General features: G+C 39.5%; 1 protein-coding gene across 3 annotated transcripts in view; it reads left to right on the forward strand.

The window, feature by feature from the left end:
• The first annotated feature begins 15,901 nt into the window (after positions 1-15,901).
• RAPGEF3 (Rap guanine nucleotide exchange factor 3) overlaps positions 15,902-26,576 on the forward strand; it is a 30,440-nt gene continuing 19,765 nt past the window's right edge. For 2 of the 3 annotated variants that reach the window (XM_031938052.1, XM_031938053.1), the window contains exons 1-10: positions 15,902-16,232; positions 22,228-22,281; positions 22,393-22,499; positions 22,726-22,847; positions 23,045-23,210; positions 23,523-23,607; positions 24,585-24,645; positions 24,829-24,905; positions 25,114-25,260; positions 25,833-25,945. In XM_031938052.1, coding sequence (XP_031793912.1) covers positions 16,137-16,232; positions 22,228-22,281; positions 22,393-22,499; positions 22,726-22,847; positions 23,045-23,210; positions 23,523-23,607; positions 24,585-24,645; positions 24,829-24,905; positions 25,114-25,260; positions 25,833-25,945 — 1,028 coding nt within the window. In that variant the 5' untranslated portion in view covers positions 15,902-16,136. The remainder of the gene's footprint in view (positions 16,233-22,227; positions 22,282-22,392; positions 22,500-22,725; positions 22,848-23,044; positions 23,211-23,522; positions 23,608-24,584; positions 24,646-24,828; positions 24,906-25,113; positions 25,261-25,832; positions 25,946-26,576) is intronic. The other variant, XM_031938051.1, reaches the window with a different exon arrangement.

Below are 26,576 nucleotides of genomic sequence, written 5' to 3' on the forward strand. Positions count from 1 at the left end.
AGTTCCTCTTAAAGGACCAACTATCTTCACGGATACATCCAAACATAATATTTGTGCTGTGTACTCTCATGATCTAACTATAAAGAGAGTAGTCAGAACTCCTTTTCAGTCCACTCAGACAGAATGAATTTGCCGATCATTCTAGCTCTAACAATTATCCAGGAGACATAAATATAATATCTGATTTGGCCTATTCAGTGGTTGGTAAAAAAATTGCCACAACCAAATAAAATTTGCAGCCTCTAATATATATCAGCTCTTTAAGAAACTTCAAGAGCAAGTGAGAAAGCATCCAGAAAGATCTTATATTAATTCCATTCTCATAGTGGACTTCCAGGTCCCATATCTGATGGCAATTCAAAGGCAGATAGCCTTCTAACTATGTTGGTCAATACCCTTTTATTCCAGGAAGCCCAGGCATCTCATTCTAAATATCATCAGGCTGCTCGAGCATTACGTTTACAATTTGGAATAACAAGAGAGGAAGCTAGGAGCATAAAAACCTGTCGGCTTGCCTTCTTTCCACCCCTACACTGCTTCCAGGAAGAACCCTCGTGGTTTGAGACCCAATGAAATCGAAATGGATGTGACCCATTATAAATCTTTTGGTCGTCTGTCTTTCATACTCGTTGGGTAGACACCTTTTGGGATTCACTTTTGCAATACCGCAGCAAAGAGACAGCAGTGGTCACTAATTCCTCACACAAGCATTTGCCATTATGGTGTGCCACAAGCAATAAAAACAGATAATGGTCCTGCTTATACTTCGAAACATTTTGCACACTTTTGTGCACAGTATAGATTTACACACCACGGCCCTTTCAATCCTCAAGGACAGGCAATAGTGGAGAGGAGAAACAGAGATATAGGCGCTCCTCCAAAAAAAAAGAAAGGGGACCACAGGTAACCCTAGAGAACTTCTAAATCTAGCTCTTTATACTATTAACTTCTTGATTTTTACAAGATTCACTGGCTCCGACAGGTTTTATAACCCACGGAAAGTCAGTGTCCGGACTAACTCCACTATCTTTAGATAATCCCATTGATTGGGCGACCAGAAAGTGGTGAATGGAAAAGGACTAGACTGTTTTGGGAGAGGTTTGCTTTATCTCTACAGTGGAAAGAATCCAGATGGTGCCAACGAGCCATATTTGCCTTGTCCATCACAGAATACAAAGCAGACCCTGAAACAAAGGAGAAGACCCAAGAAATATCGGTGGTTCTGTTGCTGATTGTGTCACCATTGAAAACGTGGCAATTATGGCGTTTGACTCATGGACATCAAAGATTGTTGGACTTCAAAACCCTCAGGAATCATTATTCTCTGAGACATAGGACTTGAAAACTCTCAGGAATCATTGGATTCTCTGAGAAATGATAAGACTGTTACAGGACTTCAAAATCTGCTGGAATCATTGGATTCCCTAACACATAAAAAGACTTTTGCAGTCTTTGCTGATGATATGATATGATGGTATACTTAGAGAACCCCAGAGATTCTACTAAAAAGTTATTAGAAATAATCCACAATTTTAGCAAAGTTGCTGGTTATAAAATAAACCCACATAAGTCATCAGCATTCTTATATATCACTAACAAAATCCAACATCAATTCAAGAGAAATCCCATTTAAAGTAACTGCTGATAGTATAAAATATTCAGGAATCTATCTGCCAAGGGAAAATCAGAAACTTTATGAGAAAAACTACAAAACACTTTCCACACAAATTAAGTCTGATCTAACCAACTGGAAAAATATTAAATGCTCTTGGATTGGCGAGCAAATATAATAAAAATGACAATACTACCTAAACTAATCTATTTATTTAGTGCTATACCAATCAGACTTCCCAAAAACTGTTTTGATGACCTAGAAAAAATAACAACAAAGTTCATATGGAAAAACAAAAGGTCAAGAATTTCAAGGGAATTAATGGAAAAAATCAAATGAAGGTGGCCTAGCTGTACCAGATCTAAAATTATATTATAAGGCAGCAGTTACTAAAACTATCTGGTGTTGGCTAAGAAATAGACTAGTTGATCAATGGAATAGGTTAGGTTCAAAGGACAAAACAGCCAATAACCTTAATTATCTAGTATTTGACAAACCCAAAGACCCCAGTTTTGGGAAAAATATTATTTGACAAAAATTGCTGGGAAAATTGGAAATTAGTATGGCAGAAACTAGGCATTGACCATACTTAACACCGTACACCAAGATAAGGTAAAAATGGGTTCATGATCTAGGCATAAAGAATGAGATCATAAATAAATTGGAAGAGCTTGGATAGTTTACTTCTCAGACCTGTAGAAGAGGAAGGAATTTATGACCAAAGAAGAACTAGAGATCACTTTTGACTACAAAATTGAAAATTTTGATTATATCAAATTGAAAAGTTTTGTACAAACAAAACTAATGCAGGCAGATTAGAAGGAAACAATAAACTGGGAAAACATTTTTACAGTCAAAGGTTCTGATAAAGGACTCATTTCAAAAATATAGAAATTGACTCTAATTTATAAGAAATCAAGCCATTCTCCAATTGATAAATGGTCAAAGGATATGAACAGACAATTTTCAGATGATGAAATTAAAACTATTGCTACTCATATGAAAGAGTGTTCCCAAATCACTATTGATCAGAGAAATGCAAATTAAGACAACTCTAGATACCACTATACACCTGTCAGATTGGCCAGAATGACAGGGAAAGATAATACAGAATGTTGGAGGGATGTGGGAAAACAGGGACACTGATACATTGTTGGTGGAATTGTGAATACATCCAGCCATTCTGGAGAGCAATTTGGAACTATGCCCCAAAGTTATCAAACTGTCATACCCTTGATCCAGCAGTGTCTCTACGGGCTTATACCCCAAAGAGATACTAAAAAGGAAAGGGACCTGTATGTGCCAAAATGTTTGTGGCAGCCCTTTTATATGGCCAGAAGCTGGAAAATGAATGGATGCCCATCAATTGGAGAATGGTTGAGTAATTGTGGTATATAATGTTATGGAATATTATTGTTCTGTAAGAAATGACCAGCAGGGCGAATACAGAAAATTGGCGAGACTTACATGAACTGATGCTGAGTGAAATGAGGAACAGGGAAATCATTATATACCTCAACAGCGATACCGTATGAGGATGTATTCTGATGGAAGTGGATTTCTTCAACAAAGACAAGATCTAACCAGTTTCAATTGATCAAGGATGGACAGAAGCAGCTACACCCAAAAGAAAGAACACTAGGAAATGAATGTAAACTGCTTGCATTTTGTTCTTCTTCCAGGTATTTATACCTTCTAAATCCAATTCTCCCTGAGCAACAAAAACTGTTAGGTTCTGCACACATATATTGTATCAAGGTCTACTGTAATCTATTTAACATGTAAGGACTGCTTGCCATCTTTAGGGAGAGGCGGAGGGAGGGGAAAAATCGGAACAGAAGTGAGTGCAAGGGATAATGTTGTAAAAAATTACCCTGGCATAGGTTCTGTCAATAAAAAGTTATTTAATAAAAAAATAAATAAATAAATAAATAAAATAAGTATAGCCAAAAAGACTTTTGCGGACTTCAAAAACTCAGGGATCATGATTCCCTGACATGGGACAATGTTGGATTTGGACTATCTCTGCTGCTGAAGATGTATGTGTGACTGTTGTTTATACCCTCCTTCTAGGACTTCTGGTGATCTTTTCCAACACCATGTTGATTTATATTGTTTGCTATTCCGCTACTTGTGTGTACAATTCATGTTTGTTACACCACATCAGTCTCACTGACTGTGGGAGAGTCATCCCCTAATACCTCTGGTATGCTATGTTAACGTGTACCTCCCATGCTGATGAGTTTGTGCATAATAAGACCCTTCAGCCCAGAAACCCGCTAGCAACCCCCACTTCTCTTTGGTGCTTTTCATCTCCCTTCCTGAGATGTCAGGGAGGGCATGATCATCTCCTTTTTAGTGCTTTCACCACCTTTCCTGAGAAGTCAGGGAGGCTGTGATCACCTCCCCTTAGGGGCTCTGACTTCCCTGAGGAGTCAGGGATGGCATGACCACCTGTGTTCTAAAATAAAAGAAAGTGAGAAATGTAATGGGCTGAGGTTTGAGCTGATGCACTGAGGTCCCAAGTAGGCGAGGCTAAATAGTAATTGGACTATACTCTATTAATATATATGATTGGATAAAGAATGGTCCTGCCCACTCTCCGTGCAAGTCCTGATGTGTTATATAGGAAATGACGATTTGGGTGGGTGGAGGCAGAGAGAGAGACAGGAAGAAAAGCTGGGAGAGATTGGGCCTGGGTTCCATACTCCTAGCTGCTGGTCATGTGGCTGCTGGTCTAGCTAGCTTCTTGACTCAGCTACACACATTGCTATCGCCAATTCTCTTCCACCTCCGATCCTTCTTCACTGAGAATAAAGACTGATGATTTTCCCCTAACCTGAATTCCTGACTCTGGCTGATTTTAAAATACGCAATCTTCACTTTTGTCGCCCAACTTGATCTCTTAAGGGAAGTGGATCCAATGTTCCTTATATCCTTGAGCATGTTGGAGCTTTTTTCAAAAAAAAGGAGGAGGTAGGGGTGGAGGTGGAGAGTCTTTAGCTAGCATTTGTCCCATTTTAGCCAAAAAGAAAGATTACTAGTTAAGTTTTTAAGAAAATAAGTTCCCTGTTTGTCTATTAACAATACTCACCCAAGTTCCTAGTCACCGGAGACTTCTTCAGTCTCCGTCATGTTGGGCGCCAAATGTGAAGATCGCGTGGAGATCGCGTATTTTTAAATACAAGTTGATACAGTGCTAGAAGCGCTAGCCATAGCAATAAGACAAGAAAAAGAAATCAAAGGAATAAGCTAGGCAAAATGGAAACAAAATTATCATGTTTGGTAGATGATACTGAAGCAGGTTGGGGTCCCTTTAAGAAACTGTATTTCCTGTTGATCTGTGATTCCTTTCAGATTCCCAGTCCCTCCTGGCTGAGGCATATCCTCCCCAGACAAGTAATCTTTCCAGGATGCCATGGACTTTGATTCACAAATCCTGGTCAAAAAGCATCCCTTTGAATTCCAATAGGAGATCCAGGCTTGTCCCAGCCCCCATTCTGACTTGCTTGGGCTACCAGCCCCACTAGTTTTGATCTGCTCGGGCTTCCCAACACCCACTAAGATACCCAATATAATGAGCTTCCATCAACTAAAGTCTTTGCAGATGGACCTTGGCAGCTCCCTTTGCTGTCAGGCCTTTCTGTGCACTGAGAACTGCATTCTCAGTGCAAAACTCCATTTTCCATAGATCTGCCACTATAGCAATCAGTCTCTGGGTAAACTGATTTCTATCTAACAATAAACTTTCATTTTGCAACTAATATTCAGGAATGAGTGAATTCTTTCACTCCTAAAACCTGCAGCCAATTTAAAGGGGATTCTTAATATCTCTCTTATAGCCACTAACTTCTAGACCACAGGAAGCTAGACCACTCAAACAGCATCAATATGATGAATTACTTAGAATCAACTAAAGTTAATTGAAACAATACCTTAAACAATGTTTCAGTATATACAATAAATTCACATAAATCTCTGTATATTTCTTTCCCCAAAAAAACAAACAGCAGGAAGAGATAAATGAGATTCCATTCAAAATAACTATATAATTATGAAATACTTGGTAATCAACCTATCCACAGATATACACACTTTCAGAAGTAAAATCAGATCTAAATAAGTAGAAATATATTAATTCCTCGAGTAGGCCAAGATAATATTAATGAAAATGATAATACAACTTAAATATATTTGCTAATTCAACGTCATACCAATCAAACTACCAAAAGATTACTTCATAGAGCCAGAAAAAAAATACAACTGGAAGGACAAAAATTCAAAGGAAATTTAGGGAAATATTAAAAAAAAAAAAAAAGTATGAAGGAAGTGGGTGTAGCAGTTTTATATCTCAAAATTATTCTACAGTAATAGCTATCAAAATGATTTAGTACTTGTTTTTAAAATAGAGGCATATAATGAAATAATTCAAATTTATAAGAATAAGAGCCATTTTCATTCAATAACCATTTACTAAGCAACTCCTATGTAGTTGTCTATACTATGTGGTAGGCACTGTGCTAAGCTCTAGGGACACAAAAAGAGGCAAAAGAGAATCCCTTGTCTTCAAGAAGCTTTTTATATAATGAGGGAAACAAAATGCAAACAAATATATACAATGAAATAATTGATAGAGGGAAGGGCAGTGGAATTAAGAGAAGATGGGAAAGACTTCCTATAGTAAGTGGTATTTTAGTTTGATGTAAAAGAGACCAGTAATTGGAATAGAGAAGAGGGGCATTCCAGATATGGGGGACAGCCAGAGAGAGTGCCTACTCAGAGCCAAGAGGTGAACTTTCTTATTTGTGGAAAAGCTAGGAGAATTTTTAAAAATCATCAGAAAACTAAAAAAAAATTTAAACTTCAATTTAACCCAAAATAGAAAACCAGAAAATAGAGATTAACAAAAGCAAAAGCAAACAAACCAAAAAAAGCCCCAACCCATTGAATTAAATAAAAGTTTATTCTTTGCCTTCCTCTAGAATTGTTGATACTACATGAGTAGCAATGAAATATTGTCCACCCTGAAGCACATTCAAGTATTCCAACTCCTTCTCTCACTGATGAGTTGGGTCCCCAGAGTTTCTTCAGCTAATCTAAGCACATTTTTTGTGTATTCTCACTTTTCCTTACTTAGTCTAAAGCCTATAATTGATTGATTGAGAAGTGTTGTTACTTGATTAAGATACCATTTACTTAAAATGGTGGGAGAAAATTCAAATATATAAAAAAAAATGCCTATTGTTTTGATTAATCTGTGAAATGTATCTGGATTCAGAGCCCACAGAGCTAGTCCATTAGTACATAGAACTTAGACAGAAACGGGTGATGGACAGTCAACTGGATCTAACAAAATACAAAACAATAAATGACAAATTAACAAGGGGCATTCCTGAAGCAGGATATGAGCTCTGGGCCCATGCTAAGATACCTTCACCTTGCTAAACTATCACAGGAACTCATGAATAGTCCCCATAACTACAGGATTATATTGAAGATGATTGAATATGAAAGTCAAGAGGATGAACTCTAGTTAAGGTAGATAACAGTGGAAATGACTCTCCATTAAGTACCTACCATATTAATAAGACACTACTAATTTCTCTACTATGCCACCTCCTTTCCTCAGGAACAGACCAGACACTCTAAATCCCCACCTCCCCATATCCCATTCCCCTCCAACAAAGACAGCGCATACCAGATATAGTGCCACAATTGCCTTTTATTCTGATCCAAGGACAATAGCCCCAATGCCTCAGGTGTTTAAGTGGTTTTTTTTTAAGAATATAAGTGGATGAGGTGGAACTAAGATAGAAACAAGAAAGCAGGGACTTACCCGAGTTCCCCTTTAAGCAACTTAAAATAATGTCTTGAAATGAATGCCCACAAGTTTCAATTGATCAATGATGGACAGAAGCAGCTACACTCAAAGAAAGAACACTGAGAAATGAATGTAAACTGCTTGCATTTTTGTTTTTCTTCCCGGGTTATTTATACCTTCTGAATTCAATTCTCCCTGTGCAACAAGAGAACTGTTCGGTTCTGCACAAATATTTTGTATCTAGGATATACTGTGACATATTTAACATGTATAGGACTGCTTGCCATCTGGGGGAGAGGGTGGAGGGAGAGAGGGGAAAAATCGGAACAGAAGTGAGTGCAAGGGATAATGTTGTAAAAAATTACCCTGACATGGGTTCTGTCAATAAAAAGTTATTTTAAAAAATCAAAATTGAAAAAAAAAAAAGAAATGAATGCCCACAAAAGAATGGGATAAAACAATTTTCTAGTCCAAGACAACTTAAAGGATCAGTAGGAAAGGTCTATTGCATAGTGAGATTGGAGCATATTTCAGCAGAGGCTATACTCCAGCAAACCAGTAGGCTTTGAGGTGACTGAATTATTTCCAGCAGCTCTAGCTTTTGGAGCTCTTAGCCCACAGATAGTAAGAGGGTCAGACAACCGATTAGGAGATTATAGGGGTCACTTTGCTGACAGTGGGTATAGGACTGTTGCATTGATAATACATAATCCCAGTCCCAGGTTGGGGAAAATCACTGGAGTATGAGACTATAGGGAAGTAGGGGACTCTGGCCATAGTTGCAACATGGAAAGCTTGTAGTCACTCATAGACTATTACACAGACTAGGAGAGTAGTCAGCACAACTCTCCTTAAATTATACCATCTTGTAAGAACTGAAAACCAGCTCTGAAAATACATGCACAATAACCCTGAAATTCAAGTAGCATTCTCTCCTCCCTGGGAGTAGATTCCAACTTTAACAATGAATTAAAAAGAAAGAAATAGGCTAGAAAATGTGCAAACAACAACAAAAAAGAATCTGATCATAGAAAGTTACTATGGTGACAGAGAAGATCAAGACACAAATTTAGAAAAAGACAACCAGGTCCAGAAAAATGTGAATTGGTCTTGCTCAGACCAAAAAAGAATTCCTGGAAGAGTTCAAAAAGGATTTTTAAAATCAAATAAAAGAGGTAGAGGAAAATTGGAGAAAGAAATGAGAATGATATAAGAAAGTCATGAAAAAAAAAGTGTTAATAGTTTGTTAAGGAGACACAAAAAATACTGAAGAAAATAAAACCTTAAAAGACAAAATAGGCCAGGGCAACTAGGTGGTGAAGTAGATAAAGCACCAGGCCTGAAGTCAGGAGGACCTGAGCTCAGATCTGGCCTCAGACATTTAACATGTCCTAGCTGTGTCACCATGGTATGAAAGCTTTTATGATGGAGGGGAAAATTCCAGAGGTGGGAAGAATCATTTGAACCTCACTTTTATCTGAATTAACTCAAAGAGGGAATAACACACAATTGCCTCAGCAAAAAATAAAATAGGCCAATGATAAAAGAGGCACAAAAATTCATTGAAGAGAACTCTCTAAAAAATCAGAATTGGTCAAATTAAAAAAAAAAAAAAAAGATGTACTCAAAAAAATTACTGAAGAAAATAATTCCTTAAAAATTAGAATTACACAAGTGGAAATTAATGAGACAAGAAACAATAAGACAAATTCAAAAGAATGAAAAAAATAGAAGGAAATGTAAAATATATCACTAAAAAAAAAAACTGATCTGGAAAATAGATTAAGGAGATAGTTTACAAATTATTGGACTTCCTGAAAGCCATAAAAAAAAAAAGAGCCTAGACATAATCTTTCAAGAAATTATCAAAAAATATTGCCCTGATATCTTAGAAATGGAGAATATTATTGGCGGTTCTGTATTCCATTATTCTTGAAGAGGACCAATGACATCATGAAGGTGATGTGTTGATGTGCTCATGAATTGGATTTAAGTGAAGCAGAATTGCACAAAGTATTCGGCCTTACTCTTTTATCCAGAGCCTTCCAGTAGCAAGACAAAAGTCAAGATAATTGATGATGGTCCAGGAAGCAGTAAGTGACCTTGACCTTTGCAATTTCTTATTTTTGGGGGGGAGAAGAGATTTTTTTTAAAGGCCTGGTTTTTCAGAATTATATTTCAAGAAATCATAAATGAATTAGAAGATAAAATATAAATTGCAGAATCTACCTCCTGGAAGAGATCCAAAATGAAGACTCTCAGAAATAGTATAACCAAATTCCAGAGCTCCCAAGTTAAGGAGAAAATATTGCAAGCAGCCAGAAATGAAAAATTCAAATATCATGGAGCCAAAGTCAGGATAGCATAAGATTTAGCAGCTTCTACATAAAAAGATTGAAGGGCTTGGAATATGATGCTCTGGAGAGAAAAGAAGCTAAACTTATAACAAAGAATCACCTACTCATCCAAACTAAGTATGATCCTTCAAGAGAAAAAATGTTTAGTTAATAAAAATAAAGTTCTTGCAAATTTTCCTGACAAGAGCTAAATAGAAAAATTGACTTTAAATACATAACTCAAGAGAAGCATAAAAAGGTAAATAGAAAAGAGAAATCATAAAAGATTCAACAAAATTCAACTGCTTATAGTCTAACATGGAAAGGTGATACTTGTAATTCCTAAGTACTTTATGAATTTTAGGGCAGTTAAAAGGAGTATACATAGATAGGAGGCATGGGTGTGAATTGAATATGAGAAGATGGGATCAGTTGGTATCCAAAAAAAAAAAAAAAAAATTAAGGGGTGAGGAAAAGGAATACACTGAGAGAGAGGGAAAAGTAAAAGTAAAATGAAGTAAATTATTTCACATAAAAGAGAGATAAAAGAGATATGAAAGAGCTTTTATTGTAGAGGGGATGATGCCAGAGGTGGGAAGAAGGGCATTTGAACCTCACTGATATCTGAATTGACTCAAAGAGGCAATAACATACATTTAGTTGGCATAGAAATCTGTCTTAACCTACAGGGAAATAGAAGGGAAAAGCATAAGAAAGGGGGCAGGGCTGATAGAAGACAGAGTAAATTAAGGGAGTTGGCAGTCAGACACAAAACACTTTTGAGGATGGAAAGGATGAAAGAAAAGAGAATAGAATAAACAGGGGGAAAATAGGATGAAGGAAAACACAAAATTTGTTATAACTATGAAAATATTTTACAGCAATTTTTTCTGATAAGAGTTCCCATTTTTCAAATATATAAATAATGGAATCAAAATCATTTTTTAAAAAAATAAGCCATTCCCCAATTGATAAATGGTCAAAGGTTCCCTATGGCTCCAAGAAGCTGTCCCATGCACAGTAACCACACTCAAGCAAAACTGTCTTGGCAGATAAACTAAACCAGGTTGAGGGTATTTGACAGACCTCAATTTATTGCTGAGTGAGAAGAATGTCTACCTTAAGCATATAAAGACTTCCCCTGGCAGAATGGGTGGATGAGACTAATTTGTTCCAATAGCCATTAAGGCAGCTGAAGGGGGTTCTATGAGGACTTAGAGACTGGTCAGATTAAAGGTGCCAAGGTTAAATCAATTGCATTCTGAGGCCACTTCTAGCCATCCTGATTTTTGTCTTGCTACTGGACTTTGATGACTCTGCTTATTGGACTTATTGGACAACTCTCTCTTAATTATAATACAATTAATGCCATGTCCTCTTTGAAGACAAAGGATGAACAACAATAAAGGATATGAAATGACAATTTTCAGACAAAGAAATCAAAGCTATCTATAGTCATTTTAAAAAACACTCTAAATCACTATTGATTAAAGAAATACAAATTGAAACAACTTTCAGGTACCCCTTATCAGATTTGCTAATATGACAGAAAAGGAAACTGGCAAATGTTGGAGGAGATATGGGAAAAATGGAACACTAAGGCACTGTTGGTAGAGTTGTGAACTGATCTATCCATTTTGGAGAGCATATGGAAAGTATAAAACTTTTTTATAAAACCTTTGACTCAGCAATAACACAGAAGGTCTGCATCCCAAAGAGATCAAAGTAAAAGAGAAAGGACCAATATTTACCAAAATATACAGCAACTTTTTTGTGGTGTCAAAGATTTGGAAATTGAGGGGATAGCATCAATTGGGGAATAGTTAAACAAGTTGTGGTATATTATTGGGATGGAATACAATTGTTCTATAAGAGATGATGAGCATGATGCTTTTTAAAAAAAACTAGATTTATATGAACTGATGCAAAATGAGTAGAATCAGGAGACAGTGGATATACTGTGTATGTATATCCTATATCAAATTGCTTACTTTCTCAATAAAGAGAGAAGGGATGAAGGAAGAGAGTTCGGAACCGAAATTTAAAATTTCTTTTTGTTTTCCCCTAATTATGTATTAAAACAATTTTTAAGATTTTTAAAGGTTTGAGTTCCAAATTGTATCTCTTCTCCCTTTTCACACCCTGCGCTGAGATGATAAGCAATCAGATAAAGGTTATACATGTACAGTCATGTAAAACATTGCCATATTAGTTATTATGTACAAGAAAATTCAGAAGAATGAAAGAAAATGAAAAATAGCATGCTTTAGTATATATCCAAACAATATTAGTTCTTTCTTTGGAGGCAAATAATATGCTTCATCATTGTTTCTTTGGGATTGTCTTGGATCATTGTAATGTTGAGAATATATATAATAACAATATTGTTTAATGAAGAATTCTTCATTAAACAATATTGTTATTATATATAAAATTTTCCTGATTCTGTTCATTTCATTTAGAATCAGTTCATAAAAGTCTTTTCAGGTTTTTCTGAAGTCATCCTGCTTGTCATTTTTTTATAGCTCAGTAAAAAAAATGAGGGGAAGTTAATTTCAAATTCTTCCATGTTTCCAGTTCTGTATGTCATTTCTGAGTTTCACCTCTAGGTGACAGACTTTTCCAATTATCATACCCACAAATCAAGTTAAAACTTTTTTTTTTTGATAGGGTCAATATGGCCTACCACATTCTTTTAGACATGAACTTATTCTTGTCTCCTCCATCTGAGCTCTGGTGCCAGTCTAACTGTCCAGGTCCCCAGGGGCAGATTGAATCACTTCACTGACTATATGTTATCTTTCACATGAAGGGCATAACTGTGAATTTCCATATACCTGTCCTCTGTGGGAAAAAGCCAGTCAGGATCTAAATTCCAAAGAGGAATTCTGAGCACCGAGAAGATTTAAAAACCTAGGGATGAAAGCATGAATCGGGTTAGCCATCCTAACAGTAAACCCTGAAGTTTAGGGAGTGAGGGAAAAAGGGGAAGAGTTGGAAGGGGTTTGACTTAGTCTGGTAAGTGCAGAATGACAACAAAAAATTAAAAGCCAATATTCTCTAGCCTGAGGAATAGTGACCAGTGAGTGGGGATGCTGCCTGAGATCCCAATTAAGTCCACAAAAATGGGACTACCTGTATTTCCCTCTCCTTTGTGTTGGGTATTGAGAATGCTTGTATATAAATGCCTCTATCCCACTCCATCTCCACCCCTCAACACACACAAAAACATAATTAGGCCGGAGAAGCATCAATTAAGAGAAAATCAGAGTTGTTCATATGCTTATCTCTTTCACACAATTTGGATGCTATTCATACAATATAAAAACTTATAGGCATTCCTTGCTCTGAAACGTAGAATTATTAGAGCTGAAAGGGGTCTTAACATCTAATCCTTCAAGACTAGTCCTCTAGTCCAACCTCAATTCTAGAGATATTAATAACTTGCTTAAAGTAACACAGAAAATTGCTGATAGATATTATTGTACCATAAGAATGCTTTTAAAGGGACAGAGCATGGTTCCCACATCAGTAGAGAAGGTATGACTAAAGACAGAATGAAACATACATTTTCAGATTTTAATTTGTTTTTCTTGACTATGTTTATTTATTACAAGGAAAGACTCATTTCTGATGAAATAGTTGCAAAGGGGTGGTACAAAACAAAAAGAAAAAAAAAAGAAAATTGGAACATTAATAAAAACATCTTTTAAAACATTCAGCAGAGAGCATAAGAATTATTCAGAAATGGATACAGACAATCAGAGCAGCACAGGACTATTGTGTTAAGTCAATCACACACTTAAAAACAAACTATGTAATAGAAGTGCAGTTTCACATACATACATACATACAATTATACTTTCTGTTATTTATATATTGAAATATTTGTGTTTATTGATTTTTGTTGTTGTTGTTCAGTTGTTTCTCAAAAGTGCCCAACTCTTTGTGGCCCCATTTAGGATTTTCTTGGCAAAGATATTGGAGCAGTTTTCCATTTCCTTTTCTGGCTCATTTTATAGATGAGGAAACTAAAACAAACATGGTTACATGATTTGCCCAGGATCACACAATTAATAAATGTCTGAAACCCGATTTGAACAAAAGAAGGTAAGTCTTTCTTACTCCAGACCTGGCATTCCATTGGTTGTATCATTTTGCTACCCAATGTTTATGTTTACTTTATGTTTATTGATGTTTACATGGCACATATCCTAGGCTCATTCTCCCAGCTCTAGAAGATCTCCAGAGTGTTCTGTTACTGACTATATCTCCCCTCAGGCTCCTAAGGATAACTTTGAGGGGTCAGGGCTATCTCTCTAATATTATTCTTAATACTTATTCTAATAATACTTATTCGAGCCTCCATTCTGTGTGTCCCTGAAAAGCACTCAAGGTGAAGGTGATTAAGGAATTTTCTATCCATTCTCATATTCCATTTCACCTTGAGTAGAATTCACACTGGGACATCTGAGGAAGAGTGGGAGTTATCCCAGTCATCCTTCCAAAGATAGAAATCAAAAAAAAAAAAAAAAAAAGAGGAGGAGGAGGAAGAGGAGGAGGAGGAGGAGGGAGGAGGAGGAGGAGGAGTCGTTGCTTTGGTCTAAGGTACTTAAGAAATGTTTGTTGAATTTAATTAAAGGGGAGGGGAGGATGAAGACTGGTTGGGAAAGGTTTTATTTGGAAGACCAAGGTGTCTAGTCCATGCCTTCAACTGAACCATTAGGAAAAATGAGTCAGGGTTTTTAGTGCCTTCCTAAGCTTCAGATCTACACTAGCCAGAAGTAAAAATCGAGTTTAAGCGCGCGGGCATGTTCTATCTCCCCAACGTTCCCGGAGTCAGTCAAGATCTGATGCTTCAGTTTCCTCAGCTGCATCCCCTGAAGAAAAGAGTGCTGGCATCTGGAGTGAGAGCTACCGGGCTAAGCCCTTGCATGCAGACGTCGATCAGAGGCGAAGAACTGAGATGCGAGACAGGACGTGCCCCCAACCTCCCTCCCCCCTCAACAGCCGGGAAGCGGCCCCAGTCCGGATTTCCCTCCCGGGTGGGACCGCTGTGACTCATTTGCAAACCCCCCTCTCGTCCCTCACCTCCCGCTCCCAGTTTCCTTGTTTGCACTTCTCCTCCCGAACACGTGGCTGCTGGTATCTCCTCTCACTGGCTCCTGCCCCTCCTCCTTAAGAGATTATGGCCCCCTACCAACCACCCTCTACTACCTCTCAGTTCTCTCCCGCCCTCCCTATTTGTCCCGGAGCTCCACCTTTTCCTTACTCGCCTCCTCCAACAAAGTCTAGGTTTTAGAGACTAAACTGACGCCTCCTTCCCCCGCCCCGCTTCCATCCAATCCGGCTAGCCAATGGGAGGGGGGATGGGTTCAGGCTGCCAGCCTGGGAGAGTGGCAGCTCAGCAGCGCCCTTTGCCAACTTCGGACGCGCTTCGTCGCCCGGGGCCAGCTGGCACTTCGTTCGTACAGAGGTGGAGGTGCTAGGTGTTAGGGCTGCGTGTCACTGAAGGGCCCTCCAGCGCCCCCGAATCCTCCTCCACTCGACTCTCCTTCCCTGGGACCCTCTTGCACTCCAGCCTTCACCTCGGGAACGCTTTCATCTGGAAAGTAGCCCTGTCCCCCGGACCTGAGATCGGCCCACCTAACCCCTTCCTATTTGGGACGGCTCTTATTCCTACTTGTCAGGGAGTGAAGGGCACCCCAACCTTCTGCAAGGAGGTTGTGGCCACAAGGGGCTGTTTCAACGTAGGGATATGAAGGTGAGTGAGAGGTGAGAGGACTGGGCCAAAGGTGTTCCGCCCTGAAACCAAAGGAAAAAGACTGGGATGGGAACAGACGGAAGCTTTTTTTCTGGGGCATCTGGAGGGACTTAGTATGAAGATGATAAGGAAATTCAAAGCTCTTTCGAGGGCTTGCCGGAAGAGTGCCTTTAGACTAGCTAGGGAATTCTTCCCCACTGGGAGTATAGAGAGGATTAAAGGGAAAAGAAGCATTTTCTGAGTGAGCCCGGAGTTGAAGATATCTAAGATGCCTCAGGCTAGCAAGCTCAACCGGAGGTCTTTTTGTCTCTCCTCCTACCTTCTTACAGAATTGCAGGCATCTCTCCCACACTGAGTGAGAGATAAGAGGTCTCCAAAGAAGGGGATTCTGACCTTAAACCCAACCACCAGAGTCTGACCCATTTGCCTGATTTCCCACACCCTCCCACCCTATCCCTGTTCTCCTTGCTCCCTGGGTCACAGGTGGGTTGGCCAGGTGAGGGCCAATGGCAGGTGGGGCTAGCAGGTGAGGAGTGCCCAGCTTTGACAGGATCAACCACAGAAGGGCTCCTAGATGTTGTGCCGGAAGGGACGTTGTTCAATATGGTGTTGAGAAAGATTCATCGGCCCTGGAGTTGTTCTTACCAGCTGCAGCTAGAGCACAGGACACCCCCCAGCCGGATTCAGGGTTTGCGCTGGGTGAGTACTAACACTCCACTTAGAGATCATGTTCCAGGGATGGAACATGAAGGGGGACGGATAAAGGATGAGACAGAGGGGGCGAGTTTTATAGCTGAGTACCGTGGTATGGGGAGCGTTGGGGAGGGTTAGTAAGCCCAGGACAGCATTATTTTGTGACTCTGAATAGAAGGGTAAAGGTGAAATATGAGGACCAGGTCACTGGGTTAGATAGGATTTTGACTATCCCTAAGTAATTATTCTTTCTCTACTTAATGATATGACTTGGTTCATCCTTCGTTGACTGTATGTTGTTGCCCAGGCAGAGGAGGTTCAAGAAACATTGCTAAACTGAATAAAGCCATGTTGACATTTGGGACTAGTGGAGTAGAGTTGGAAGGAATACTTCTGGGTGAGGAAAAAGGAACCCCAGTAAGGATAGATGGAATCCCCTTCCTTTCTAGCTTGTCAACCGCCAATGATCTCAGTCTACTGAATTGTTTCCTTATAGCCAGAAATAAAGAAACAGAGCCTTGAGGAAATAGAAAGAGACAGTGAGAAGGGATATTGAATTGGGGGAGCTACACAGAAGAAAACAAATGGAAGGAAAGTCCTCTCTCTGTTTCTTAGAAAAATGGAAACTTTCCTAGTGTCTTGTTAGTCAGAGATGATATTAATTTGATAAACTCTGAGCAGCACAAGAGGTTTTATCTCAATCATCTTCATTTTCCTCTGAGAATAAAATTCATCTACATCCCTTATAAAAAATGAGACTAAGCTAGGAAAACATCTAGATGAAGAAGGGATCGCAGGATCATGGATTTAGGCATTTTCTAGGCTAATACCCTTATTTGACAGATGAAAAAATTGAAACCCAGAGATAGGGTTACCTGGGTCACTAGAGGTAACATTTGAACTCGGATCTTCTGATACTAGACCTATTACTTTTTCCCACTGTTCCACTTGGCTCTCAAGGATCTAGGAATCATCATTGAGAAGAATTTAGCTTCTGTACCCCACCCCTTGACCAGCTGGTAGTCAGTTCTCTTAATATCTTTTATGGTTAGTTATATCCCACTCTCTATTCTATTTTGGGATTTTCTTGGCAAAGATACTGGAGTGGCTTGCCATTTCCTCTCCATTTTACAGAGGAGGAACTGAAACAGAGTTAAGTGACTTGTTCAGGGTCACAGAGCTAGTGTGTCTGAGGACAGATTTGACCTCTCAAAGATAAGTCTTCTCTATTCTGGGCCCAGTGCTCCACCTAGCTTCCCCTCTTCTCTAATACTTCTTCTAATATTAGTGACCCTTAGTTTTTTTGGGGGGGTTTGGTCCAATATGGGGCACTGGAGAAGGTTAAGAAGCCTCATTTCTTCTAGGTTTCTAATGGCACTTCTCCCCACCCCCATTTTCCTGGTCAGTGCCTGTAGTTGTTGCCTAGAGCCAGTGGGTTGGAACCCTCCCTCCTTCCCTCTGGCCCTCCCAGGGCTATAATTACATGTGTGCTTCCTGTCCCCTCCCCAACCCAGGGAGGGAAGGTGGGTGTGGGCCCTGAGCTAGGACAATGAGGTCACAAGGTATTTCTCTTGGGACCCCAGACCTGTAGGGAGGCAACCAGGCTTTTCCACATTGGGTAGAACTTTCAAAATCTAAAGTACTCTAGGAGGTTGAAAAGCTGTCTGTGGATATGTGCATTGAATGAATGTAAATAGGGTTAAAAACCTGGAGCTGAGGCCTCTCCTTAAAAGTGATAGCCAGAGGTTTTGGCCTCCAGAAGTTTTATCCTCCTGAGGCTGAGTGGAGGAGGGACAAATGGCAATACCCTCTCCTCTCTGCTACCTCCAGGGGAATGTCCTGGGAGGTTGGTCTCGAGAGATATCCATTGTGTATATATGTAATTTCTCTTATTGCTTCTCTCTGTAGTGTAGTAGATAAATGATCCATATGATTTAGGAAGAGATTAGCCAGGAGGGACAGGGTATATTTGTGCAATGTAGTTGTAGAAATGAGAAAGAATAGGGATCTGGAGACCTTAGAAAGTGAGTATTGAGAATTAAAATGTCTTCATTATTTCATTTAATAAGAAATCTCTCTTTTAGAACCCAAAGAAGCAAAGTTGTTTCTACTTCTTTCTAGAGCAGTATAGAATTAGATCACAGTAGAAATGACTGGAGGTTAGATACAAGAAGGAACATTCTGACCATCCTAGAAAGGGAATTAAGGGGTATTTCCTAGAAATTTTTTTGGCTGAAAGACTGAATGGGAGACATCTGCCGGGTCCCACTAAACCCTAGGGAGTTTGGACTGCCAAAGTCAATGTAGCAACTGTCCAATGATATCTGGCATTTATCTAGGTTAGCAAAATGCTCTGCCGATATTATCTCATTTGACTCTCACATCAACCCTGTGAGATAGCATAGCATTTATTATCCCCATTGTCCAGATGTAGAAATTGAGATTGTGAGAGTTTAAGTGACCAATATAGACAGTGCAGAAAATAAATATCAAAGGCAGGATTCTGGTCTTTCTCCTGATTCAAGTCTAATACACTGACCTTTTCACTACCAAAGCCGCCCTTGGAAGGTTAGCCTCACTCTCAAACTCCAGAACAGACCTACCCACAAAATCACCTCCCCTTTGGTCAGAAGACATCAATTCCTTTGCACACATGGCTTCCCTACCCCCATTAGTATGACCAGTCCTGGCAGAGAACTCTTCCTGGGAGCTAGAGGGAACAGGTATGACAGGTTGGCACAAGATTACCTGGCTCAGTGCTTATCCCTATATCCTGGGTTCTGACAGCTTCGCATGGGGAATTGGCAATAGCGCCGATGCCAACAAATGTCAATTCTTCCCCATTACCAACTCAGAATTGCCAGCATTTTAATAAACAATTGTCACTGAGGAGACAACGGTCTGTCATCTTTGTCCCTGGAACTGGAAACTGTGATTTCTTCCATGAGAACTTCTAACACTTGAGTCTGACACTCATTAACCCATGCCTAAGGATCATCTAGGGTAAGGGCAAGACTAAAAGAATAGTGCATTGGTTCCTGATCTATGAGATCTGAGACACCTTGGAGGGTAGCTGGGATAGGGGTGGATTGGGAGGTGTTTGGTAGTGTTACTATAGCCAGGTATGTATCATCTCAATTAATCTAAAGTACTAGAAGAATTTCTATCACATGAGGGTCTGCAAAATTCTGAGAAGTTAAAATGTGTTTTTAATACTAGAAAATGATGAGACCCCAGCCCCGAGTATAAAATAGTCCTCTGGTGATTTAAAGCCCACATTGTAGTAGGATGGTCTCATTTATTCCAATCTGAGATAAGAATTTCAACAAAACCCTCTACACTGGGATATTATGATTAGACAGGTCCTATGGCCTGTGACATATGTTACTGGGTCAAGACAACACGGGAGAAAAAAAAAAATACATGGATGGGAGGAAAGAGAAAAGGGTTGGAGTTCAGAGTGGGGCTGAGATTGTAGTCTTCTGGCCTTCTGGGCACTTTGAAATGAAAACATGCTCATTAGGAGCTTTGAGTCACCAGCTCAGGCACTGTTTGTCCCAAGGAATGGAAGAGGAGGAGGGTTCCTTTTCTTCCTCCCTTTTTTCAGCCCCTCCTCTTCATTTCCTGTAATTAAGTCCTCAGGAGGAAGTCTAGCATAGCCTTTGGAGCCATCACCCAGGCAAGATGACCTCTGTTAAATCATACCTGCAAAATGAAGGTTTTGAGGGATTCATTACTGCATTACACGATATTATTCACAGGCCCTGTCTTGTGCTCTCTCTTATCTTTGTGACCCTAGGAGCTGAGAACACCATTATGACCTTGATGTTCTAAAGCTAAATGCTGATTCTCACCATTCCTATTGTTTCCCAGTGTAGTACAGAGATCCCATTCTCTAACCAAGGCTATAGAACATTTAAGTCAAGAACTCTTAAGAAGTCATCTAATACAACCTCTTCATTTGACAGATGAGGGAACTGAGGTTCAGAGAGCGAAGTGGCTCCCAAGAGCACATAGCTAGAACTAGAATCCAGATCTCCTGACTCACTGGCTCCCATATTTTTCACATCATATTTACCCTCCCAGTTCCCTGGGGTCTTTGCTGTTCTTGCTTATCTGTTTTTCCCATTTCCCCATCTTTCCTCAACCTTTTCTATAATGTTACTTCTACCTCCCTTCAGATGCTGTTTTTAACTTGTAATAAATGTTTCAGGTTTCCCCCCAAAATAGAATAATAATGAGTGAGGAGAGAAGAAAGAAGGGGCAAGGGAGAGAGGTAGGGAAGCCTATCAGAGTGCTTTGAAATGAAATACATACCTATTAGCACTTCTCATTTTTAATTCAACTTTGGCCAATTCCTGGGCTAACATGGATCCCTCTAAGAAGACAAAGATCTATCACATAATTTTAAGATTCCACAGATTTAGAACTGGATGGGAGCTTCCAACTTTTTTATTTTAAAGACTAGGCAATTGAGCCTAGAGTATTTAAATGGTTTGTTCAAAGTCAGAAAAGGTAAAATCAATACCAGATCCAAGAGACAAACCCAAGTAAGTCTCTGACTACAAATCCAGCTTTTTTTCCCCTTCTTTTAACATACTGGGAAGTCTACATGTCAACAGAAAGATTGTGGAAAGAATGTGGACTCTGAGAGCCTGAGTTCCATTCCTCACTCTGCCATTTGCTATCCAATCACTTAACTTTCCTTGGGCTTAGTTTTCTCATCCATAAAATGAGAGATTTTTGATTCAATGACTTTAAGCCCATTCCAGATACTGTGTCTGGAGTCAGGAGGACTCCTCTTCCTTAATTCAAAATCTGGCCTCAGATACTTATTAGCTGTGTGATGCTGGGCAAGCCACTTAAATACATTTCCCTTAGTTTCCTTATCCATAAAACATGAACTGGAGAAGGAAATAGCAAACCACTCCAATATTGTTAGCAAGAAAATCCTAAATAAAAGAGTCAAACCTAACTGAAGTGATTGAACAACAAATGTGCCAAGCACTGTGCTAAGAAAAGTGCTACAAAAAGCCAAAAATAGTCCCTGCTCTCAATAACAAGCAAACTATATACAAATGAGATATAAACAGGATAAGTTGTAAATAATCCATTTAAAAGAAAGGATCTGAGACTGATGAGTTCTGGAAAATACTTCTTATAGAAAATGGAACTTTAGCTGAGACTCGGAAGCCAGGAGAGAAGGATGTGGAGGGAGAGATTTCCTTAATTCAGAACAGAGAAAAATGCTCAGTCAAGAGATAGAGAATCATTTGTCAATAGTACTTGTAGTGTCAACAGAAAGAGGACCAGTGTTAATAGATCAAAGAGTATGTGGAAAAGAATAAACTCTAAGAAGATGGAAAAGATCAGAAAGATCAGATAGATGATAAAGAATTTTAAAAGGGAAACAGGATTTTATATATGATTCTAGAGGTAAGAGAGAGTTACTTGAGTTTATTGCATGGGGCAGGTAAGGTCAAATCTTACATTTTAAAAAACCTGAGTGGAAGATGGGACAAAAATGAGGCATAGAGGCTAACTGAAAGGCTATTGCAATAAGTAATGAGGCTTTGTGCCTTCATGATGGCAGTATCAGAGAGAATGTTACATTATGTGGCGTAAGAAATTTTGTGAAGATAGAAACAACAGTTTGGAAAACTTTGAATGGAAATTATGACTTTCCCAAATTCTGAAGCTCTAGAAGGGAAAAATAAATTTGGGTGATAGAGGGGATGATTGAGTATATAAATAAAATAATTGTAGCCTCTTAATAAAATATAAATTCCTTGAGAGTAAGAACTTTTTCAGTTTAACTCCCCAGTATCTAGCACAGTAATTTGAACATAATAGGTATCTAGTACATGCTTGTCTGATTGAACTGCATTAAATTTAGGTCTGGGAGATTGGGAGTAGGAGTGATGGGAAAGAGTTGGGTCCAAGGGGTTTATTTTGGGAGCCCCTGCATTGACAGACTGATCTCCTTGTTCCTTCCGTACAGACACCACTAACTAATAGTAACGAGACGCTGGACTTTCATGTGAACCTGGAACAGGTATTTCCTGGGCTTAGGTATAAAGCCAAGGCAAGGATTCATGGTGGGGAAGGAGGGAATTAAAGTTTTCCTTAATTGTGAATCTCTTCTCTCTCTCCAATCACATCCCAGGCTACTTCAGAGCATGTGCTTAGGGCTGGGAAGCTGCTGCATAGGCATCTTCTGGCTACCTTTCCTACCCTCATACGGGATCGGAAATATCACCTCAGATTGTATCGGTGGGTGGATACCTTCCCTCTCTCCTCATCTCTCCTCTTCTTTCCTCCTCTTTGCTCTTTGGGGATAGATAGGAGAAGCAAACTCTGAGATCGAGTCTTGCTTCCCATTGTAGAGTTGGATAAGGAGTGGGAGAAGTGTGGTCTGTCTTATAAAAACAAATCTATTGTTCCCAAATTCTGCTCAGTGTCTGCATACCACTAAATCGTTGTGTTTCCTGTTTCCCAGGCAATGCTGCTCTGGGAAAGAGCTGGTTGATGGAGTCTTGGCCCTAGGGCTTGGAGTTCAGTCCCGAAATCAGGCTATGGGCATCTGTCAAGTTCTCCTGAATGAGGGAGCCCTTTGCCATGGTAAGCATAGGTATTAGGTATGTTGGGTTTTTCCAAAAGTATTAGGAATATTCGATGAGCATTAGGCTTATACAAATAGATATTTGGAGCAGGGAGCAATGGTACAGAATTGGAAGTTGGCACATTCATTTCCTAAACTCTCCCTAAATCCTCATTTTCTTTGCTCCTTTCTTCTATGTTTGGTCTTTGCCCCACAGTGAAACATGAGTGGGCCTTCCATGACCGAGATACTCATTTCTATCGATTCCCTGGGCCAGAGACAGACCCAGATAACATTCAAGAAATGGAGGAGCTGGCTGAGGCTGTGACACTGCTCTCTCAGCGAGGACCTGATGCTCTGCTCACTGTGGCGCTGCGTAAGCCGTGAGTCACAAGCCATTTATTCAGAATGTGAAACCAAGAGCCCCTGTAGCTCTGATACACTCTAATACCCATACTTCATGTCCCCCACCTAGAGTAGAATTCCTCCCTTCTTCCTAGGGAAGGAAGGTATAGTAGATAAACAAGCCAAGAGGCAAGAGACCTGGATTCTAGTCCAAATTGTAACACTTAACAGTTGGATACTTCTTTCTGGGTCTTAGTTTCCTGATATGTAAAATTAGGGTCCCGAGAGTCCTGTCTAGGTTTAACATGGGAAGTAAAACTCTCCCTCATATTACTTCTCTCTGCCTATAGCCCCGGGCAGCGCACAGAGGAAGAGCTAGACCTAATCTTTGAGGAGCTGCTCCATATCAAGGCCGTGGCTCATCTGTCCAACTCGGTCAGTTACTCTCCAAAACATCATTCTGGCCCCACTCTTTTCTAGGATATAACTTTTATCATTGATCTTCTTTGTTGTTGACTCTTTTTTAAAAATTGTCATTTATTTCCCTTTCTCCTACTTCATTCTCTTCCTTCAGAAAATTAAGAAGAAAAATACAATTTTTATAACAAATATTCATAGTCAAGAAAAATCAATTCCCAAATTGGCCATATCCAAAGTGTGCTTCTTATTCTTCATATTTAATCTATAACTTTTCTGTCAAAAGGTGGAGTAATCTATCATCATGGGCCCTTTGGAAATAATGGTTGATCATTTATTGATCAGAGTTCTTAAGTCTTTTAATGTTGCTTTTATAATGTTATTATTTTAGTATAAATTATTCTCCTGGTTTTACTCACTTCACTCTGCATCTGCTCATAAAAATCTTGCTAAGCTTTTCTGAAACTGTCCCTTTTATCATTTCTTACAACAGAGTAATATTCCATGATGTGCATATATCATAATTCATTCAGCCATCCCCTAATTGTTGTGCATCCCCTTAGTTTCCATACTGTAGCTGCTAATATTTTTGTACTTATAGGATCTTTTCCATTTTGTTTGATCTCTTGGGGGTATAAGCTTAGTAGTGGTACCACTGTGTTAAAAGATATTTAAAGTAAAATTACCCATGCATATAACTTGTAAATAAAAAGGTATAATAAATAAATAAATAAATGAAATTAAAAAAAAAAAAAGATATTTAAAGTATCTTTTGAAGTATAATTCTAGAAATTTTTTTTTCCAGAGAGAAGCCTTCAGATCTATATCTACTATGCTAGGTCCTTCATCCCTCTGTTGTCCCCTTCTCCTCAAACTTCCCTGCTACTTGCCACCAGAAGTGTGAATGACTTTTGACTTAACTAGTCCCTGAGCCATAAATTAGCCTTCCTATTCTTGGCTTCTTGCTGACTATCCCCTTATTTTTTTTCTTACAGGTAAAGAAGGAGTTGGCTGCTGTGTTGTTGTTTGAGCCAAGCAGCAAAGCAGGCACTGTGTGTGAGTTGGGGCTAAGGTTTGTGGGGGGCAGGGAGAGGAGACATAGCAAAGTAGGAACCTGAGGAACAGGAGCTTGTGGAACTGAGCTTTGGAGCATGGGACTTTTGATCCAGAGATAAGAAAGCAGCTGGTTAGTGGTGATGGAGTTGGGGCTGGGCTCTATGTAATCTTTCCTTTTCTCAGTGTTCAGCCAAGGAGATAAGGGGACCTCTTGGTACATTATTTGGAAGGGATCTGTTAATGTGGTGACCCATGGCAAGGTATGTTTTTCTTTTGTCCTTCCTCTATATCTCTCTCACTCTCCTTTCTACCTGTGAGGACTCTTATTGGTTTTTTTGGTACCCCTTTTCTCTGTGGGCAATGCTTGGGTTAGGCCCCAAGGCTTTTAGCTCATTTTCTGATATATGTAGATAGGGACTGGATATGAATGGGAAGAGAAAAATTATTATCTGATCAACTGATTGCTAGGGCCTGGTGACAACCCTGCATGAAGGAGATGACTTTGGACAGCTAGCTTTGGTGAATGACTCGCCCCGAGCAGCCACCATCATTCTTCGTGAAGATAACTGTCAGTTTTTGCGGGTGGACAAACAAGACTTCAACCGTATCATCAAGGTCAGTCAAGCTTGGGAAAACCTAGATGCATAGGGAGGGTAGAAGGAAATAGGAGGATCAGAGCTGAGCTGAGATTGGTATCAAGATGAGATAGGAGAATTGAAGGCAAACTAGGGTTGGGAAACTAAAGGTCAGAGACTTGAAATTCCCAACAGTAGAGATGGGAAGTTTGAAGGAGACTGAGGTAGAAGGAAAAGAGTGATAGGGGGATAAAAAAATAAATAAATAAATAAATTTAAAAAACAAAAATAAATTTAAAAAAGAGGGATAGGGGATTATGAATAAGGTAAATATTAGCTTTATATATGGGATAAATATAAGAATTGGAAGGAAACGATTGAAATGGAAGTTGGGCAGAAAAGATGATAGGAAAAGAGAAACTATATATAGATGGCAGTAAGGGAGCTGAAAGAACAAGTCCAGTGATTCTGCGTGAGCCTGGGATATTGAGCAAGAGGGAGAGAAAAGCTGAAGATGGACCAAGTTTAGAAATAGTGAGTAATAATTCCAGGAGTGGTTCAGGGGAGGTCAAGGTCACTACTAAATAGTCATGTGATTGAGTTGGCACCCAGGATGTGGAGGCAAATACAATGCGTTTGGAAGAACATGGAAAAGTAGTACTGGTGCTGGAGAGGACCCCTCAGAGCAATGGCCCTGACTGTTCCCTGAATCCAGGCAGGAACCGGTAACATGGCTACTCTTATTCTATTCCCCAAATTCCTCCTCTCTACTGATTTCGCTGTACCCATTACCCTCCCCCCTTCCTCCCTCCTCCCCCCTCCCCACCCTCATTTTAAATTTCTCAGTTATTTCCCCTTCCTTGCTGAGCCTCTTCCTACCTGTGGCAATACAGAAGGGAAAATGGAGCTCTTCAGAGACCCTCTCTCTATATATAGTTGTGTTCCTTGAAGCATGTGGACCAGCACCTCCACTAGAATACTTAAGAGAGTAAATAATAGAGAGGGGCTCAGATCAAAACAGCCTAGATGTTGGAGCTTTTGATAGGAGCGAGTTGAGAATATAAGGAAACTGTTGAGAGGGACAGGGAACTTGTGATATTGAGACCTGGGTATTTCTCCCTTATATATTATTATAGTGGCACTCCTAAGTGTTGGTTTTTACTTCTAAAAACTGCCCTATGTAACAGAATTGTAGCAGTAAATGTTGGCAAGATTTGGGTCACATCAGGTCAGAGCTGCCTATTTATGTCATCTTAACTTACTCTGGAGCCCTTTGCCCTGGAAAAGGGCAACTAGCAAGGGGTACCAGGTATATTTGGGGGCATTGTGGGCACAGAGATGGACATTGAGCCGGTT

The sequence above is a fragment of the Sarcophilus harrisii genome, chromosome 5, assembly GCF_902635505.1.
Source record: "Sarcophilus harrisii chromosome 5, mSarHar1.11, whole genome shotgun sequence".
Lineage (NCBI taxonomy): Eukaryota > Metazoa > Chordata > Mammalia > Dasyuromorphia > Dasyuridae > Sarcophilus > Sarcophilus harrisii.